This window comes from Procambarus clarkii, chromosome 14 (assembly GCF_040958095.1).
Source record: "Procambarus clarkii isolate CNS0578487 chromosome 14, FALCON_Pclarkii_2.0, whole genome shotgun sequence".
In the NCBI taxonomy this organism is placed as follows: Eukaryota; Metazoa; Arthropoda; class Malacostraca; order Decapoda; family Cambaridae; genus Procambarus; species Procambarus clarkii.
The window spans coordinates 38,880,000-38,901,058 of NC_091163.1; the positions used below are offsets into that span (position 1 = coordinate 38,880,000).

The following is a 21,059-nucleotide window of genomic DNA, read 5'->3' on the forward strand; positions in this document are numbered from 1 at the left end:
ACTTCCAGTTGCACCCGTGGTGCGGTGTAGGAAGAGAATATGCTCTGTGGACAGAGCATCAATATGGCTTAAGGCGTTGAGCTTTGCCTCAAGACGAAGCTTGGGCTGATCTCTAATTTGCTTCTTGGGTGGAAAGGGTGTAATCTCCCACGGTGCAGGAAAGTGCCGTTGTTGTTTCTCTTGGTACAAATCATGAACCTGATACATTCTGAGTTGAGTTCCAGTTTTTGTTATCCATTTGGAACAATGCTGACCTTCAATAAAGAAATTCTGGAGGGTTTCTGTGCAAGGGTTAGGATGAGCTAGCCTAAGCATTTTTATACCATTTTGACAATTTCATTAACACGATCAACGACGCTCGGAATATTAAGTTTCTGATCAGGGGGAGAAAGATACTGACAGTATGGGGCTTAAATTTTATTGATAAAATAAATTCTGCAGAACATGTAGATATATAAAGTAAGAATTAACAAAAGTAACAATTCCAAGTCCGAGGACTAGTATTTAACTTAAAAGGTACACCCGTAGTAAGTATGAGATAAGCTTAGCCTAGTAACATGGTAAACGAATTCTGCAGAAACCTAATTGCTTAACTGGTACTAGAATTAAGGCCGAGTGCAAATGTGTAATAATTATATAACACTAGGATATAACAGGCAGGACACAAAGAGTAACTAATAAGTGAGAGACCACATAACACATAATGGACCCGACCAAGAGGCCGTAAAGACCTAATGAATAAGGAGAAGGGGTTCCTGATTAAAAGTAGGGCTTACTAGCACCTAGACTGGGCAAAGTATTAGCTGCGGACAGCGGGACACTTGGGGACCGGCGCTGCACCCCACTTCCCACTTGCAGTGGGGAAAACAGGAGAGACAACTGGCTCAAAGCATGACAGGGAAAACAAAGACAGCCGCTTGCAAAGGGAAGGTGGGTGGGATTTGCGAGGGCAGAGCCCCGATTGATTGATTGATGAAGATTAAGCCACCCAAGAGGTGGCACGGGCATGAATAGCCCGTAAGTGGTGGCCCTTTCGAGCCATTACCAGTATCAAAAAATGATACTGGAGATCTGTGGAGGCGCAACTGCACCCTGCGTGACGGGAGATGTCTCCCGGACCAAGTGGTGACCAAATGGTGGTGGCAGAGCCCCTCTTTACCCCAGTATTTATATGGCCCCAGACTGCCCGCGCAACGCCGCGGGACGCGCTGCGCAATTGTTTCTTTCTCCCCCATCAGAAACATCTCCGCTTGCGAAGCAGAGGCCATTTCCTTTCTCATGTTAAGTATCTTTGTAGTACGAGGGCACCCAAGGATTATCCTCAAGGTTTCGTTCTGCAATTTTTCAAGCCCTCCAAGCTTTCTTTCAGGCATCAACACAAGCAGAGGTGCAGCATAATCCACTAAAGATCTAATGTATGCAAGGTACATCATTTTGACAATTCTGACATTGGCACCATAGCCTGAGTGATAACCTGCAACAGCCTTGAGAGCTCGGAGCCTCTCTTTATACTGACGACAGAGTCTGAATACAACAGGACCATACAGTGGCACCTCAAGACCAAGGTATTTGAATCTGTTAACATAGTCAAGCTGGGAGCCATCAGACAGTTGCATCTTGCGAACAGCTCCTCCCTGCCTGGGTGGGCGCCGATTGTGTATCTTTGTTTTCTCTGCTGAGATAACTAGACCAAGGTCCTGACATGAATCTAATACAGAGTTAAGAGTGTTCTGCGTGTTAGCACACCCAGCGGTGAGTAGCATTATGCACCAGGGAAATGTCTTCCTTTGTGTCCGCCGGGCATGACGAGCCATGTGTTCCCTTCCTCTGGTTGTTGAAGTTACCAAGAGGTTATTACAGTCGTTGTGGAGAGACATGCGTCTATGGCTGGGTGGGGGGGGGGGGGGGTGTGGCCCGCCTGAACCAATCAGTCTAGTGGACGACGCAGCGTGTGTCCAGGACCTTCAGTGGCGACATAGTGTGTTGTCCACGTTACTGGCCAGTTGTCCATATGTTTATGTCTCCCTTGTTGGGCTCCATAACGACGGGGCGCCGAACACACAAGTAAACAATATATCTTTACCTTTATGTTATTTAATTATTTATTTATTTATATACAAGAAGGTACATTGAGGGTTAACAAAGAACATCGAAATTAAGTTGAATTTACATTCTTGTAAAGCCACTAGCTCGCATGGCGTTTCGGGCAAGTCCTTACACTAACAGATATTTTTTAGATAATTTAATAGTAAAATTGACAAAAAAATGTTTACGGGTACTTTACAGCTTTACTTTACAGGTACAGATAATTTTAAGCACAATAATTACAGTAAAATTGACAAAAAAAATTACAGGTACATTGAAGAAATTTTGACAATTCATGTCTTGAATAGATGTCTCCCCAATACAATGATATTGGGGTAGGATTAGCATATTAAGCTGTCTCATTTTTTTGTGGGCATTAACACCACAATAAACTTATTTCAGTACATGCCAGCGTCTGAGGCCGGCGTGGCAGTGTCGGGCTAATGGAAGATGGGCATGTGTGGATGTTCAGGTATTATAACAAATGATACACAATATAAAGGCGATAATTAATGATGACAAACAGACTGCTTCATCATAGTATCTATTTTAAGCAACAATACAGAAATAGTCTTTAACGTTTATAATAAGAGAAAGGATATGCAAAGTGTAGAATGAAACTAAAACAGAATAAATAAGTAAAATTTAATAAGGTAAATACTTAACATTAAACAAGATGACTTGAATAAGCAATTTAGCAAATATAAATATATCAATTAGATGACAACGATGAGAGGCCTACAATTTTATTAAATATATTTTAAATGTTGTTAAAAGATGTTAAATAGATATTCTTTAATATCTCTTTTAAAATGCAATTAAAAGTACAGCTTTTAATTACATTTGGGAGGTCATTCCACAGTTTGGAACCCTTGATTTGTGGAGCATTTCTGCCTTGATCGAGACTCTGAGACTCAAAGAGACATAAAATATGCTCGTAGCTCGTATATTGCCTTTATACGATCTGCTGTGGATTATTAAGCCTTACATCTTAATTGTTCTCCTAACAGCCCGTACTCCTAAACAACTACAAGGCCTAAATGTAGTACAGAATGATGTCATGCGCATCATCCTGGGTCCTCCTACAACTGTCACAAAATAAATAAATAAATGTTTATTCAGGTAAGGTACATACATACAAGAGGTTTTACAAAAATTGATAGAATTATAGATAGAGCTAGTACATACAATGCCTAAAGCCACTATTACGCAAAGCGTTTCGGGACAATTGTTAACATGAGAAAGGAACTAAAATTACCTTTCATTTACGAGAGAATAGTTCTACTTAATACTATGTTTAATGCCAAGATTTTGAAAATTAATGGTCCCCCCCCACCAAGATCTATTCAAATTCCATCTATCATCATTCTACTATGCAGTAAGTACCGTACGTCTATGGGTCATCCAATAATGTTAGCAGACTTCTAGATGTTACCACTGTTAGGCTTAGGCTCGGCTACAAGTACCTCTGGCAGGTTGTAACATCTGCTGATGTAGACCTGACTAAATGTAAACTCTGTCAGCGGAACTAGTGGAAGTCAGCCGTGTCCTCACCTCCCCCCCCCCCACAGCCCAACCACTTGGACTGGACGGTAGAGCGACGGTCTCCCTTCATACAGGTCGGCGTTCAATCCCCGACCATCTAAGTGGTTGGGCACCATTCCTTTCCACCGTCCCATCCCAAATCCTTATCCTGACCCCTTCCCAGTGCAATATAGTCGTAATGGCTTGGCGCTTTCCCCCTGATAATTCCCTTCTCCCGCCCCCCCCCCGTGATATCCTTACCTCACACAGATAACACTACCGCGACTGATATCTTCGTCGCCGCTAACTCGTAAGTACTTATATTGATCAACGCCGGTGGTGGAGGCGGCATTAAGTAGTGTTAAGTAATTTTAACTTTAAGTCATAAGTAGTAACAACTGCTTGGTGGCTGCTATCACTTGAGATATATTATAGCTACGGTATGGCAGGTAAGTCACCGCATGTGTAGTATACATGGTGGCAACTGTCCTGGAGACAGGTAAGTCACCGCATGTGTAGTATACATGGTGGCAACTGTCCTGGAGGCTGGTAAGTCACCGCATGTGTAGTATACATGGTGGCAACTGTCCTGGAGGCAGGTAAGTCACCACATGTGTAGTATACATGGTGGCAACTGTCCTGGAGGCAGGTAAGTCACCGCATGTGTAGTATACATGGTGGCAACTGTCCTGGAGGCAGGTAAGTCACCGCATGTGTAGTATACATGGTGGCAACTGTCCTGGAGGCAGGTAAGTCACCGCATGTGTAGTATACATGGTGGCAACTGTCCTGGAGGCAGGTAAGTCACCGCATGTGTAGTATACATGGTGGCAACTGTCCTGGAGGCAGGTAAGTCACCGCATGTGTAGTATACATGGTGGCAACTGTCCTGGAGGCAGGTAAGTCACCGCATGTGTAGTATACATGGTGGCAACTGTCCTGGAGGCAGGTAAGTCACCGCATGTGTAGTATACATGGTGGCAACTGTCCTGGAGGCAGGTAAGTCACCGCATGTGCAGTATACATGGTGGCAACTGTCCTGGAGGCTGGTAAGTCACCGCATGTGTAGTATACATGGTGGCAACTGTCCTGGAGCCAGGTAAGTCATCGCATGTGTAGTATACATGGTGGCAACTGTCCTGGAGGCAGGTAAGTCACCGCATGTGTAGTATACATGGTGGCAACTGTCCTGGAGGCTGGTAAGTCACCGCATGTGTAGTATACATGGTGGCAACTGTCCTGGAGGCTGGTAAGTCACCGCATGTGTAGTATACATGGTGGCAACTGTCCTGGAGGCTGGTAAGTCACCGCGTGTGTAGTATACATGGTGGCAACTGTCCTGGAGGCTGGTAAGTCACCACGAGTGTAGTATACATGGTGGCAACTGTCCTGGAGGCTGGTAAGTCACCGCATGTGTAGTATACATGGTGGCAACTGTCCTGGAGGCTGGTAAGTCACCACGAGTGTAGCATACATGGTGGCAACTGTCCTGGAGGCTGGTAAGTCACCGCGTGTGTAGTATACATGGTGGCAACTGTCCTGGAGGCTGGTAAGTCACCACGTGTGTAGTATACATGGTGGCAACTGTCCTGGAGGCAGGTAAGTCACCGCATGTGTAGTATACATGGTGGCAACTGTCCTGGAGGCTGGTAAGTTACCACGTGTGTAGTATACATGGTGGCAACTGTCCTGGAGGCAGGTAAGTCACCGCGTGTGTAGTATACATGGTGGCAACTGTCCTGGAGGCTGGTAAGTCACGGTATGTGTAGTATACATGGTGGCAACTGTCCTGGAGGCTGGTAAGTCACCGCATGTGTAGTATACATGGCAGGAACTGTCCTGGAGGCTGGTAAGTCACCACGTGCGTAGTATACATGGTGGCAACTGTCCTGGAGGCAGGTAAGTCACCGCATGTGTAGTATACATGGTGGCAACTGTCCTGGAGGCAGGTAAGTCACCGCATGTGTAGTATACATGGTGGCAACTGTCCTGGAGGCAGGTAAGTCACCGCGTGTGTAGTATACATGGTGGCAACTGTCCTGGAGGCTGGTAAGTCACCGCACGTGTAGTATACATGGTGGCAACTGTCCTGGAGGCTGGTAAGTCACGGTGTGTGTAGTATACATGGTGGCAACTGTCCTGGAGGCTGGTAAGTCACCGCATGTGTAGTATACATGGTGGCAACTGTCCTGGAGGCTGGTAAGTCACCACGAGTGTAGTATACATGGTGGCAACTGTCCTGGAGGCTGGTAAGTCACCGCATGTGTAGTATACATGGTGGCAACTGTCCTGGAGGCTGGTAAGTCACCACGTGCGTAGTATACATGGTGGCAACTGTCCTGGAGGCTGGTAAGTCACCGCGTGTGTAGTATACATGGTGGCAACTGTCCTGGAGGCTGGTAAGTCACGGTGTGTGTAGTATACATGGTGGCAACTGTCCTGGAGGCTGGTAAGTCACCGCATGTGTAGTATACATGGTGGCAACTGTCCTGGAGGCTGGTAAGTCACCACGAGTGTAGTATACATGGTGGCAACTGTCCTGGAGGCTGGTAAGTCACCGCATGTGTAGTATACATGGTGGCAACTGTCCTGGAGGCTGGTAAGTCACCACGTGCGTAGTATACATGGTGGCAACTGTCCTGGAGGCTGGTAAGTCACCGCGTGTGTAGTATACATGGTGGCAACTGTCCTGGAGGCTGGTAAGTCACGGTGTGTGTAGTATACATGGTGGCAACTGTCCTGGAGGCTGGTAAGTCACCGCATGTGTAGTATACATGGTGGCAACTGTCCTGGAGGCTGGTAAGTCACCACGAGTGTAGTATACATGGTGGCAACTGTCCTGGAGGCTGGTAAGTCACCGCGTGTGTAGTATACATGGTGGCAACTGTCCTGGAGGCTGGTAAGTCACCGCATGTGTAGTATACATGGCGGCAACTGTCCTGGAGGCTGGTAAGTCACCACGAGTGTAGTATACATGGTGGCAACTGTCCTGGAGGCTGGTAAGTCACCGCGTGTGTAGTATACATGGTGGCAACTGTCCTGGAGGCTGGTAAGTCACCGCATGTGTAGTATACATGGTGGCAACTGTCCTGGAGGCTGGTAAGTCACCACGAGTGTAGTATACATGGTGGCAACTGTCCTGGAGGCTGGTAAGTCACCACGAGTGTAGTATACATGGTGGCAACTGTCCTGGAGGCTGGTAAGTCACCACGAGTGTAGTATACATGGTGGCAACTGTCCTGGAGGCTGGTAAGTCACCACGAGTGTAGTATACATGGTGGCAACTGTCCTGGAGGCTGGTAAGTCACCACGAGTGTAGCATACATGGTGGCAACTGTCCTGGAGGCTGGTAAGTCACCGCGTGTGTAGTATACATGGTGGCAACTGTCCTGGAGGCTGGTAAGTCACCACGAGTGTAGTATACATGGTGGCAACTGTCCTGGAGGCTGGTATGTCACCGCATGTGTAGTATACATGGTGGCAACTGTCCTGGAGGCTGGTAAGTCTCGGTGTGTGTAGTATACATGGTGGCAACTGTCCTGGAGGCTGGTAAGTCACCGCATGTGTAGTATACATGGTGGCAACTGTCCTGGAGGCTGGTAAGTCACCACGAGTGTAGTATACATGGTGGCAACTGTCCTGGAGGCTGGTAAGTCACCGCATGTGTAGTATACATGGCGGCAACTGTCCTGGAGGCTGGTAAGTCAGCACGAGTGTAGTATACATGGTGGCAACTGTCCTGGAGGCTGGTAAGTCACCACGAGTGTAGTATACATGGTGGCAACTGTCCTGGAGGCTGGTAAGTCACCGCGTGTATAGTATACATGGTGGCAACTGTCCTGGAGGCTGGTAAGTCACCGTGTGTGTAGTATACATGGTGGCAACTGTCCTGGAGGCTGGTAAGTCACCACGAGTGTAGTATACATGGTGGCAACTGTCCTGGAGACTGGTAAGTCACCACGTGTGTAGTATACATGGTGGCAACTGTCCTGGAGGCTGGTAAGTCACCACGAGTGTAGTATACATGGTGGCAACTATCCTGGAGGCTGGTAAGTCACCGCATGTGTAGTATACATGGCGGCAACTGTCCTGGAGGCTGGTAAGTCACCACGAGTGTAGTATACATGGTACAACTGTCCTGGAGGCTGGTAAGTCACCACGAGTGTAGTATACATGGTGGCAACTGTCCTGGAGGCTGGTAAGTCACCGCGTGTGTAGTATACATGGTGGCAACTGTCCTGGAGGCTGGTAAGTCACCGTGTGTGTAGTATACATGGTGGCAACTGTCCTGGAGGCTGGTAAGTCACCACGAGTGTAGTATACATGGTGGCAACTGTCCTGGAGGCTGGTAAGTCACCACGAGTGTAGTATACATGGTGGCAACTGTCCTGGAGCCAGGTAAGTCACCACGAGTGTAGTATACATGGTGGCAACTCTCGGGGGGGCGGGGCCTAACTTCCACTTTTGGAGGCTATGCCATATTAGGCTCTGATGGTTACCTTATATGGCAAACTCAGCCATTACACTGATCACAATATGTATTCTGCCGCTGGCCTTATTACGGATTTTTACGCGTATATTGTTGAAACTTTTGTATGAAATCTTATTGGATATACGGGTTATAAGTGAGGTTGTTGATTGTAGTGGTTGTTATAGGGGAATATGAGGCGTTATATATGAGGGAGCTGTTGAGGCGGCGGAGGAGCAGCGGCAGGTGTGAGTAGCGCGGCACGAGAGATCAGCTGTGTAGCGGTGTTTATGTCCAGTCGTGTTGTGGCCGGGGAGCGGGGAGGTGCGCTAGCGTCCCGTCTGTGTGGTGCCACCCTCAGCGTCGCCACCCTTGGTGTACACTCAAATATGTGTTTTCTCACCGTCTAGTGAGCCTTCCAAGATGCAAAACCAGAGCCATAACAGCGTTGACGATAAGTTTGCCATGAATTTCGGGAGCTTCGACCCCGAGCTGTTCTCGCAGCCGCACATGAACGCTGCCATGGGCGGCATGGGCGGCCTGGTGGGCATGAAGAGGTCCGCCCACGACGCCGGCCTCGACCGTGAGCCCCTCGGCCTCTCCTCCGACGACGACTCCGACCTCCTCAAGAAGGACGACAAGATGAACGCGTCGTCGAGCAGGGAGTCTCTGCTGCACCACCAGACTGCCCTTGACGGCGGCCAGCAGCAGGCCAAGACGCTCCCCAACGGCAAGAAGACCAAGGGACGCGTCAAGATCAAGATGGAGTTTATTGACAACAAACTCAGAAGATACACAACATTTTCCAAGAGGAAAACCGGAATTATGAAGAAGGTGAGTGAGAGAGGGCGGGAGCCGGGCCACTCAGCCAGCCTGAGCACATCACATGTTGTGTGAGGCCTACACGGCACCCTGGGGGCAGGCCTACGTCAGGTGTGTGACCTGTGTGTGTGGTGGGCAGGGGTGATGGGGGGCCCTGACCCCCAGCTGGTGGTGGTGGGGAGTGTGTGTGGTGGAGAGATGTGCAGGTGAGGCGCGTGTGTGGCGCTACGCTCGCTCCGGGGCCCCCTCACCAACCCCCTCCAACACTGCAACACTCAACTGTGTGGCGTTTGGCGGCCTGCACCGGCACCCTGCAGGCTCCTGGCACACCCTGCAGGCTGCTGGCACACCCTGCAGGCTGCTGGCACACCCTGCAGGCTCCTGGCACACCCTGCAGGCTCCTGGCACACCCTGCAGGCTCCTGGCACACCCTGCAGGCTGCTGCAGGCGCCTGGCACACCCTGCAGGCTCCGACAGGCGCCTGGCACACCCTGCAGGCGCCTGGCACACCCTGCAGGCTGCTGCAGGCTCCGACAGGCGCCTGGCACACCCTGCAGGCTGCTGCAGGCTCCGACAGGCGCCTGGCACACCCTGCAGGCTCCTGGCACACCCTGCAGGCTGCTGCAGGCTCTTGGCACACCCTGCAGGCTCCGACAGGCTCTTGGCACACCCTGCAGGCTCCGACAGGCGCCTGGCACACCCTGCAGGCTGCTGCAGGCTCCGACAGGCGCCTGGCACACCCTGCAGGCTCCGACAGGCGCCTGGCACACCCTGCAGGCTGCTGCAGGCTCCGACAGGCGCCTGGCACACCCTGCAGGCTCCGACAGGCGCCTGGCACACCCTGCAGGCTGCTGCAGGCTCCGACAGGCTCCTGGCACACCCTGCAGGCTCCGACAGGCGCCTGGCACACCCTGCAGGCTGCTGCAGGCTCCGACAGGCTCCTGGCACACCCTGCAGGTTCCGACAGGCGCCTGGCACACCCTGCAGGCTCCGACAGGCGCCTGGCACACCCTGCAGGCTCCGACAGGCGCCTGGCACACCCTGCAGGCTGCTGCAGGCTCCGACAGGCTCCTGGCACACCCTGCAGGTTCCGACAGGCGCCTGGCACACCCTGCAGGCTCCGACAGGCGCCTGGCACACCCTGCAGGCTCCGACAGGCGCCTGGCACACCCTGCAGGCTCCGACAGGCGCCTGGCACACCCTGCAGGCTCCGACAGGCGCCTGACACACCCTGCAGGCTGCTGCAGGCTCCTGGTACACCCTGCAGGCTGCTGCAGGCTCCTGGTACACCCTGCAGGCTGCTGCAGGCTCCTGGTACACCCTGCAGGCTGCTGCAGGCTCCTGGTACACCCTGCAGGCTCCGACAAGCGCCTGGTACACCCTGCAAATGGTGCATTTTTGCGTCGGGAACACCGTGAGGAGGGAGGTTTACCTGTGAGTGACAGGCAGGAGGTTTACCTGTGTGTGACAAAAGAGGTTTACCTGTGAGTAACAAAAGGGAGGTTTACCTGTGAGTGACAAACTAGAGGTTTACCTGTGAGTGACAAAAGGGAGGTTTAGCTGTGTGTGACAAACTAGAGGTTTACCTGTGTGACATGCAGGAGGTTTACCTGTGTGACATGCAGGAGGTTTACCTGTGAGTGACAGGCAGGAGGTTTACCTGTGAGTGACAGGCAGGAGGTTTACCTGTGAGTGACAGGCAGGAGGTTTACCTGTGAGTGACAGGCAGGAGGTTTACCTGTGAGTGACAGGCAGGAGGTTTACCTGTGAGTGACAGGCAGGAGGTTTACCTGTGAGTGACAGGCAGGAGGTTTACCTGTGAGTGACAGGCAGGAGGTTTACCTGTGAGTGACAGGCAGGAGGTTTACCTGTGAGTGACAGGCAGGAGGTTTACCTGTGAGTGACAGGCAGGAGGTTTACCTGTGAGTGACAGGCAGGAGGTTTACCTGTGAGTGACAGGCAGGAGGTTTACCTGTGAGTGACAGGCAGGAGGTTTACCTGTGAGTGACAGGCAGGAGGTTTACCTGTGAGTGACAGGCAGGAGGTTTACCTGTGAGTGACAGGCAGGAGGTTTACCTGTGAGTGACAGGCAGGAGGTTTACCTGTGAGTGACAGGCAGGAGGTTTACCTGTGAGTGACAGGCAGGAGGTTTACCTGTGAGTGACAGGCAGGAGGTTTACCTGTGAGTGACAGGCAGGAGGTTTACCTGTGAGTGACAGGCAGGAGGTTTACCTGTGAGTGACAGGCAGGAGGTTTACCTGTGAGTGACAGGCAGGAGGTTTACCTGTGAGTGACAGGCAGGAGGTTTACCTGTGAGTGACAGGCAGGAGGTTTACCTGTGAGTGACAGGCAGGAGGTTTACCTGTGAGTGACAAAGGGGAGGTTTACATGTGAGTGACAAAGGGGAGGTTTACATGTGAGTGACAAAGGGGAGGTTTACATGTGAGTGACAAAGGGGAGGTTTACATGTGAGTGACAAAGGGGAGGTTTACATGTGAGTGACAAAGGGGAGGTTTACAAGTGAGTGACAAAAGGGAGGTTTACCTGTGAGTGACAAAAGGGAGGTTTACCTGTGAGTGACAAAGGGGAAGTTTACATGTGAGTGACAAAGGGGAGGTTTACCTGTGAGTGACAAAAGGGAGGTTTACCTGTGTGACAAAAGGGAGGTTTACCTGTGAGTGACAAAAGGGAGGTTTACCTGTGTGTGACAAAAGGGAGGTTTACCTGTGTGTGACAAAAGGGAGGTTTACCTGTGTGTGACAAAAGGGAGGTTTACCTGTGTGTGACAAAAGGGAGGTTTACCTGTGTGTGACAAAAGGGAAGTTTACCTGTGTGCGAGACAGGAGGGAGGTTTACCTGTGTGCGAGACAGGAGGGAGGTTTACCTGTGTGAGACAGGTGGGAGGTTTACCTGTGTGAAACAGGAGGGAAGTTTACCTGTGTGTGACATGAGGGAAGTTTACATGTGTGTGTGACAGGAGGGAGGTTTACCTGTGTGTGTGAGACGAGAGGGAAGTTTACCTGTGTGTGTGACAGGAGGGAGGTTTACCTGTGTGTGTGACAGGAGGGAGGTTTACCTGTGTGTGACAGGAGGGAGGTTTACCTGTGTGTGTGTGTGTGACAGGAGGGAGGTTTACCTGTTTGATGGGGTTCTGGGAGTTCCTCTACTCCCCAAGCCCGGCCCGAGGCCAGACTTGACTTGTGAGAGTTTGGTCCACCAGGCTGTTGCTTGGAGCGGCCCGCAGGCCCACATACCCACCACAGCCCGGTTGGTCCGGCACTCCTTGGAGGAAACAATCTAGTTTCCTCTTCAAGATGTCCACGGTTGTTCCGGCAATATTTCTTATGCTCGCTGGGAGGACGTTGAACAACTGGGGACCTCTGATGTTTATACAGTGTTCTCTGATTGTGCCTATGGCACCTCTGCTCTTCACTGGACCTCTGATGTTTATACAGTGTTCTCTGATTGTGCCTATGGCACCCTGCTCTTCACTGGACCTCTGATGTTTATACAGTGTTCTCTGATTGTACCTATGGCACCTCTGCTCTTCACTGGACCTCTGATGTTTATACAGTGTTCTCTGATTGTGCCTATGGCACCTCTGCTCTTCACTGGTTCTATTCTGCATTTTCTTCCATATCGTTCACTCCAGTACGTTGTTATTTTACTGTGTAGATTAGGGACCTGTCCCTCCAGTATCTTTCAGGTGTATATTATTTGGTATCTCTCTCGTCTCCTTTCTAGTGAGTACATTTGGAGAGCTTTGAGACGATCCCAATAATTTAGGGTTTTATCTCGTCTATGCGTGCCGTATATGTTCTCTGTATTCCCTCTATTTCAGCAATCTCTCCTGCTCTGAAGGGGGAAGTGAGTACTGAGCAGTACTCAAGACGGGGCAACACTACCTGTGTGTGTGTGTGTGTGTGTGTGTGTGTGTGTGTGTGTGTGTGTGTGTGTGTGTGTGTGTGTGTGTGTGTGTGTGTGTGTGCGCGCGCGTGCGTGCGTGCGTGCGCGTGTGTGCGCGTGTGTGTGCGTGTGTGCGTGCGTGTGTGTGTGTGTGTGTGAGGAGGGGAGGGGGGTTAACTCCGGGCGTGCGTGTGCACGCGCGTGTGTCCGTCAGTCTATTTTGGTTACCTGCGGTAAGCTCCCGCTACTGGTGTGTGTGTGTACCCCGCTGCTGGTGTGTGTACCCCGCTGCTGGTGTGTGTGTACCCCACTGCTGGTGTGTGTACCCCGCTGCTGGTGTGTGTACCCCGCTGCTGGTGTGTGTACCCCGCTGCTGGTGTGTGTACCCCGCTGCTGGTGTGTGTACCCCGCTGCTGGTGTGTGTACCCCGCTGCTGGTGTGTGTACCCCGCTGCTGGTGTGTGTGTGTGTGTGTACCCCGCTGCTGGTGTGTGTGTGTACCCCGCTGCTGGTGTGTGTGTGTACCCCGCTGCTGGTGTGTGTGTACCCCGCTGCTGGTGTGTCTGTGTGTGTACCCCGCTGCTGGTGTGTGTGTGTACCCCACTGCTGGTGTGTGTACCCCGCTGCTGGTGTGTGTGTGTGTGTACCCCACTGCTGGTGTGTGTGTACCCCGCTGCTGGTGTGTGTGTGTACCCCGCTGCTGGTGTGTGTGTGTGTACCCCGCTGCTGGTGTGTGTGTGTACCCCGCTGCTGGTGTGTGTGTGTGTGTGTGTACCCCGCTGCTGGTGTGTGTGTACCCCGCTGCTGGTGTGTGTGTGTGTGTACCCCGCTGCTGGTGTGTGTACCCCGCTGCTGGTGTGTGTTCCCCGCTGCTGGTGTGTGTGTGTACCCCGCTGCTGGTGTGTGTGTGTGTGTACCCCGCTGCTGGTGTGTGTGTGTGTGTACCCTGCTGCTGGTGTGTGTGTGTACCCCGCTGCTGGTGTGTGTGTGTACCCCGCTGCTGGTGTGTGTACCTGGTTGATGGGGTTCTGGGAGTTGTTCTACTCCCCAAGCCCGGCCCGAGGCCAGGCTTGACTTGTGAGAGTTTGGACCACCAGGCTGTTGCTTGGAGCGGCCCGCAGGCCCACATACCCACCACAGCCCGGTTGGTCCGGCACTCCTTGGAGGAAACAGTCTAGTTTCCTCTTGAAGATGTCCACGGTTGTTCCGGCAATATTTCATATGCTCGCTGGGAGGATGTTGAACAACCGCGGACCTCTGATGTTTATACAGTGTTCTCTGATTGTGCCTATGGCACCTCTGCTCTTCACTGGACCTCTGATGTTTATACAGTGTTCTCTGATTGTGCCTATGGCACCTCTGCTCTTCACTGGTTCTATTCTGCATTTTCTTCCATATCGTTCACTCCAGTACGTTATTATTTTACTGTGTAGATTTGGTACTTGACCCTCCAGTATCTTCCAGGTGTATATTATTTGGTATCTCTCTCGTATTCTTTCTAGTGAGTACAAATTGAGGGCTTTGAGACGATCCCAATAATTTAGGTGCTTTATCTCGTCTATGCGTGCCGTATATGTTCTCTGTACTCCCTCTTCTGGTAATCCATAGTATCATTTTTCTGGCTGCCGCAATATTTGCTTGGTTATGCTTTCTAAAATTTAGGTCGTCGGACATCATTATTACCAAATCCTTTACATGTTGCTTTCCTACTATGGGCAGATTCGATTGTGTTTTGTACTCTGTATTATGTTTAAGGTTCTCATTTTTGCCGTACCTGAGTACCTGGAATTTATCACTGTTAAACATCATGTTATTTTATGCAGCCCAGTCGAAAACTTTTATTAATATCTGCTTGTAGTTTTTCAATATCTTCAGCAGAGGTAATTTTCATGCTGATTTTTGTGTCATCTGCAAAGGATGATACGAAGCTGTGACTTGTATTTTTGTCTATATCTGATATGAGAATAAGGAAAAGCAGCGGTGCAAGGACTGTACCCTGAGGTACAGAGCTTTAAACTGCGCTTGGACTTGATTTTATATGGTTGACTGTTACTCTGTGTTCTGTTCGACAGAAAACTGAGTATCCAGCGTCCTACTTTACCAGTTTTACCCATTGACCTCATCTTGTGTGCTATCACGCCATGGTCACATTTATCGAAAGCCTTTGCGAAGTCCGTGTATATCACATCAGCATTCTGTTTTTCTTCTAATGCCTCAGTGATTTTGTCGTAATGGTCAAGTAGCTGTAAAAGCGGCATGATCTTCCCGCTCTAAATCCATGTTGGCCTGGGTTGTGGAGGTCATTGGTCTCCATGAATCTAGTGACCTGACTCCTAATCACTCTCTCAAATACTTTTATTATGTGCGATGTTAGTGCAACTGGTCTATAATTCTTTGCCAATGCTTTGCTCCCTCCCTTGTGTAGAGGGGCAATGTCTGCTGCTTTCAGTGCATCTGGTATCTCCCCGCCGTGTCCAAGCTCTTCCTCCACACTATACTGAGTGCCTGTGCTACTGGCACTTTGCATTTCTTTATAAATATTGAATTCCATGTGTCTGGTCCCGGGGCTGAGTGCATGAGCATATTGTCAATTTCTCTTTCAAAATCTGTTACGCTCGTGTTGATATCAGTTATATTTATATTTAATCATTATATAAAGATTTAACCAGTACGCATGGCGTTTCGGGCAGACCTTGGACCTACCTACATAGGTCCAAGTAGGCAACATAGAGGACACGGCGAACCTCCAATCAGATGTAGATCAGGTCTTTCTATGGGCTACAGAAAATAATATGGTGTTTAACGAAGATAAGTTCCAGCTCATGCGCTACGGAAAAATTGAAAATATAAAAACGGAAACCACGTACAAAACTCAGGCAAATCATAACATAGAACGAAAAGGCAATGTAAAGGGTCTGGGTGTACTCATGTCGGAAGACCTTACCTTTAAAGAACACAATAAAGTAGCCGTTACAACTGCAAGAAAAATGACAGGTTGGATAACAAGAACTTTTCACACTAGAGTTGCTGTACCGATGATAATACTTTTCAAAACGCTTGTGCTCTCTAGAGTGGAGTACTGCTGCACAATGACAGCACCTTTCAAAGCTGGAGAAGTTGCTGACCTGGAGAGCGTGCAGAGATCCTTTACTGCTAGAATACATTCAGTAAAACATCTAAACTATTGGGACCGACTAAAGAGCCTTAATCTGTATTCTCTTGATTGCAGGCGGGAGAGATACATAATAATTTACACATGGAAAATATTAGAGGGGCTGGTCCCAAACCTGCACACAGAAATAACACCACATGAGACCAGAAGGCATGGCAGGATGTGCAGAATACCCCCGTTGAAAAGCAGAGGTGCAACAGGTACTCTGAGAGAGAACTATCAACATCTGTTACGGCCCTCTCGGGTCGCAACTGGGTTCTTACTCTGATGTTGTTAGAGGAAGGGTATCCGGCCCCAAGCCAGTAGTGGCTTTCAAGGGATGTGATCCGTGACGCAAGCAAAATAAAAGGGGAAGGGAAAGAAAGGCAAAAACTTAATATTATAATTAACACCTTCACCAATAAATATATATAAGACGATTACACAGGGGGGGGGGGGTATAAACACTATAATACACGGTTGTCTTCCTCTGAAGACTGGATCTTCACGGTGCCAAACTCTTGAAGCTTTCGTGGCCTCACGACGAATCCTTCGGGAAGCTTGAGTCTACCCCGGCCACAGGCCAGCCAAAACACAGTTCCACTGGGGGCACCGCTGTGGAGGCCGTCAATCACAAGTCCAGCAGATAGCTGGCAGGTTCCGAATCAGCGACGCTGGTTAGGCCACTCCACGAGCGATACTAGGGTAGCACCCTAGTCAGGAGCCTCGTGTGATACCACGGATCACTCTCCTTTCCACAATACCCCAGTGGTTATGCGTCTCCACCAGTCAGTCCCGGGTATGACAATCCTTCAACTGCCACTTCAGAGGCAGGGTAACACCACAGTGTTCATCCGGGAGGCGACTCACAACTGCTGCAGCAAAACACTTGGTGTCGAGACGGCTGCCTTGGGTAGACTGACTCAACTTCCCTTACAGCAGTCCCAGGTCGACTCTGTAAGCAGACACGTCATCAATAACAGGGACACACTAAAGCACCTCACTTACAGGCTCAGACCCAAACGCCCACCTATCCACTCCATAGATGGCGTTGTCGTCTGAGCACCACCTCATCAGAGGTCAGCAGCGGCTGTGTTGTGAGCTGAACAGGACTGGAAACTGGCCCTCGTGGCCAGTACACCTTGTCCTCACCAGGTGTCGTCGTCCATTTGGAGGGGGTTTCGGGAGCTGACCCACAGATGGCGCGGTCGTCACTGCTCCGTGCTCGGACGCTGGATTCGGGTCCGTAACAACATCAGAGGCCCGAAACTGTTCAACATGCTTCCACTACACATAAGGGGCATAACTGGCCGACCCCTCGCAGTGTTCAAGAGAGAAATTGACAAAAAAAAACAAAGGATACCTGAACAACCAGACTGTGACTACGTTAAGCTATATTGGACCTATACGTACAAGTGAAGGTTCATACACGGAGGATGACAAAGAAATTAGTGAAATCCTAAAAAATCAGTATGAGGACATGTTTAGCACTCCGATAAACATGAAAGCGGAAGATCCAGACAATTTCTTTATGCATGATATCCAAACACCTGTAAATATAACTGATATCAACACGAGCGTGACAGATTTTGAAAGAGAATTTGACAATATGCCCATGCACTCGGCCCCAGGTCCAGACTCTGGAATTCAATATTTATAAAGAAATGCTGAGTGCCGGTAGCACAGGCACTCAGTATAGTGTGGAGGAAGAGCTTGGACACGGGGGAGATACCAGATGCGCTTAAAGCAGCAGACATTGCCCCTCTACACAAGGGAGGGAGCAAAGCATTGGCAAAGAATTATAGACCAGTTGCACTAACGTCCCAAATAATAAAAGTATTTGAGAGAGTGATTAGGAGTCAGGTCACCAATTTCATGGAGACCAATAACCTTCACAACCCAGGCCAACATGGATTTCGAGCGGGAAGATCGTGGCTCTCACAGCTACTTGAGCACTACGACACAGTCACTGAGGCATTAGAAGAAAAACAGAATGCTGATGTGATATACACGGACTTCGCAAAGGCTTTCGATAAATGTGACCATGGCGTGATAGCACACAAAATGAGGTCAATGAGAATAACCGGTAAAATAGGACGCTGGATACTCAGTTTTCTGTCAAACAGGACTCAGCGAGTAACAGTCAACCATATAAAATCTAGTCCAAGTGCAGTTAAAAGCTCTGTACCTCAGGATACAGTCCTTGCACCACTGCTTTTCCTTATTCTCATATCAGATATAGACAAAAATACAAGTCACAGCTTCGTATCATCCTTTGCAGATGACACAAAAATCAGTATGAAAATTACCTCTGCTGAAGACATTGAAAAACTTCAAGCTGATATTAATAAAGTTTTCGACTGGGCATTAGAAAATAATATGATGTTTAACAGTGATAAATTCCAGGTACTCAGGTATGGTAAAAATGAGGACCTTAAACATAATACAGGGTATAAAACACAATCAAATGTACCCATAGTAGGAAAACAGCATGTAAAGGATTTGGGAATAATGATGTCTGAAGACCTAACGTTTAGGGAGCATAACCAAGCAAATATTGCGACAGCCAGAAAAATGATAGGATGGATTTCGAGAACCTTCAAGTCCAGAGATCCCATCACAATGGTTGTACTCTTCAAGTCACTTGTGTTGTCCCGTCTTGATTACTGCTCAGTACTCACTTTCTCCTTCAGAGCAGGAGAGATTGCTGAAATAGAGGGAATACAGAGAACATATACGGCACGCATAGACGCGAGAAAGCACCTAAATTATTGGGATCGTCTCAAAGCCCTCCAAATGTACTCACTAGAAAGAAGACGAGAGAGATACCAAATAATATACACCTGGAATATACTGGAGGGCCAGGTCCCTAATCTACACAGTAAAATAACAACGTACTGGAGTGAACGATATGGAAGAAATGTAGAATAGAACCAGTGAAGAGCAGAGGTGCCATAGGCACAATCAGAGAACACTGTATAAACATCAGAGGTCCGCGGTTGTTCAACGTCCTCCCAGCGAGCATAAGAAATATTGCCGGAACAACCGTGGACATCTTCAAGAGGAAACTAGATTTATTCCTCCAAGGAGTGCCGGACCAACCAGGCTGTGGTGGGTATGTGTTTACTAGTTGTTTACTAGTTGTTTTTTTTGCGGGGGTTGAGCTTTGCTCTTTCGGCCCGCCTCTCAACTGTCAATCAACTGTTTACTATGTGAGTGTGTGGGTATGGGAGCCGGACGGCCGAGCGGACAGCACGCTGGACTTGTGATCCTGTGGTCCTGGGTTCGATCCCAGGCACCGGCGAGAAACAATGGGCAGAGTTTCTTTCACCCTATGCCCCTGTTACCTAGCAGTAAATAGGTACCTGAGTGTTAGTCAGCTGTCACGGGCTGCTTCCTGGGGGTGGAGGCCTGGTCGAGGACCGGGCCGCGGGGACACTAAAAGCCCCGAAATCATCTCAAGATCACCTCAAGATATGTGGGCCTGCGGGCCGCTCCAAGCAACAACCTAGTGGACCAAACTCTCACAAGTCAAGCCTGGCCTCGGGCCGGGCTTGGGCAGTAGAAGAACTCCCAGAACCCCATCAACCAGGCTGCGAGCAGCCGCGTCCAGCAACCAGGAGGCCTGGTCGACGACCGGGCCGCGGGGACGTTAAGCCCCGGAAGCACCTCAAGGTACCCTCAAAGTAAGGTACCTACTACCTACCACTAATGTATACCATTAATGTATAATGATTTACTGTAAATATATAGCTCTTGAAATAGAACATTCTCTGTAACTAGCTGACACTGTAACTATAAGGTGTGAAAGATAGAGGAAATTGTTTGTAATAATCACCGTTGAGGTCTGATAAAGACCTTTTGTGCCTCTGTAATGCTTTTTGCGCTACCGCTCACAGGATGAGTATGGGGTGCACAATAAACTAGCCCCCCCCCGGCGGCAACAATCAAATAGTGACCTGAATCCTGGTCACTCAAATGGTGTGTATACCTGGGTGTACCCTGCTGCTGGTGTGTGTATACCTGGGTGTACCCTGCTGCTGGTGTATACCTGGGTGTACATCGCTGCTGGTGTGTGTATACCTGGGTGTACCCTGCTGCTGGTGTGTGTGTATACCTGGGTGTACCCTGCTGCTGGTGTGTGTATACCTGGGTGTACCCTGCTGCTGGTGTGTGTATACCTGGGTGTACCCTGCTGCTGGTGTGTGAATACCTGGGTGTACCTCGCTGTTGGTGTATACCTGGGTGTACATCGCTGCTGGTGTGTGTATACCTGGGTGTACCCTGCTGCTGGTGTGTGTGTATACCTGGGTGTACCCTGCTGCTGGTGTGTGTATACCTGGGTGTACCCTGCTGCTGGTGTGTGTATACCTGGGTGTACCCTGCTGCTGGTGTGTGAATACCTGGGTGTACCTCGCTGTTGGTGTATACCTGGGTGTACATCGCTGCTGGTGTGTGTATACCTGGGTGTACCCTGCTGCTGGTGTGTGTGTATACCTGGGTGTACCCTGCTGCTGGTGTGTGTATACCTGGGTGTACCTCGCTGCTGGTGTGTGTGTATACCTGGGTGTACCCTGCTGCTGGTGTGTGTGTATACCTGGGTGTACCCCGCTGCTGGTGTGTGTATACCTGGGTGTACCCTGCTGCTGGTGTGTGTATACCTGGGTGTACCCTGCTGCTGGTGTGTGTATACCTGGGTGTACCCTGCTGCTGGTGTATACCTGGGTGTACCTCGCTGCTGGTGTATACCTGGGTGTACCTCGCTGCTGGTGTATACCTGGGTGTACCTCGCTGCTGGTGTATACCTGGGGTGTACCTCGCTGCTGGTGTGTGTATACCTGGGTGTACCTCGCTGCTGGTGTGTGTATACCTGGGTGTACCTCGCTGCTGGTGTGTGTATACCTGGGTGTACCTCGCTGCTGGTGTGTGTATACCTGGGTGTACCCTGCTGCTGGTGTGTGTATACCTGGGTGTACCCTGCTGCTGGTGTGTATACCTGGGTGTACCTCGCTGCTGGTGTGTGTGTATACCTGAGTGTACCCTGCTGCTGGTGTGTGTGTATACCTGGGTGTACCCTGCTGCTGGTGTGTGTATACCTGGGTGT

General features: G+C 49.9%; 1 protein-coding gene across 4 annotated transcripts in view; it reads left to right on the plus strand.

Annotated features, from left to right (window-relative positions):
* The first annotated feature begins 8,356 nt into the window (after positions 1 to 8,356).
* Positions 8,357 to 21,059, plus strand: part of LOC123770712 (serum response factor) — a 310,097-nt gene continuing 297,394 nt past the window's right edge. For 2 of the 4 annotated variants that reach the window (XR_011228475.1, XM_045762838.2), the window contains exon 1: positions 8,357 to 8,911. Coding sequence is in view for 3 of the 4 variants with exons in the window: in XM_045762838.2 (XP_045618794.1) it covers positions 8,501 to 8,911 (411 nt within the window). In the remaining variant the exon portion in view is untranslated. The remainder of the gene's footprint in view (positions 8,912 to 21,059) is intronic. The other 2 variants (XM_045762828.2, XM_045762846.2) reach the window with 1 other exon arrangement.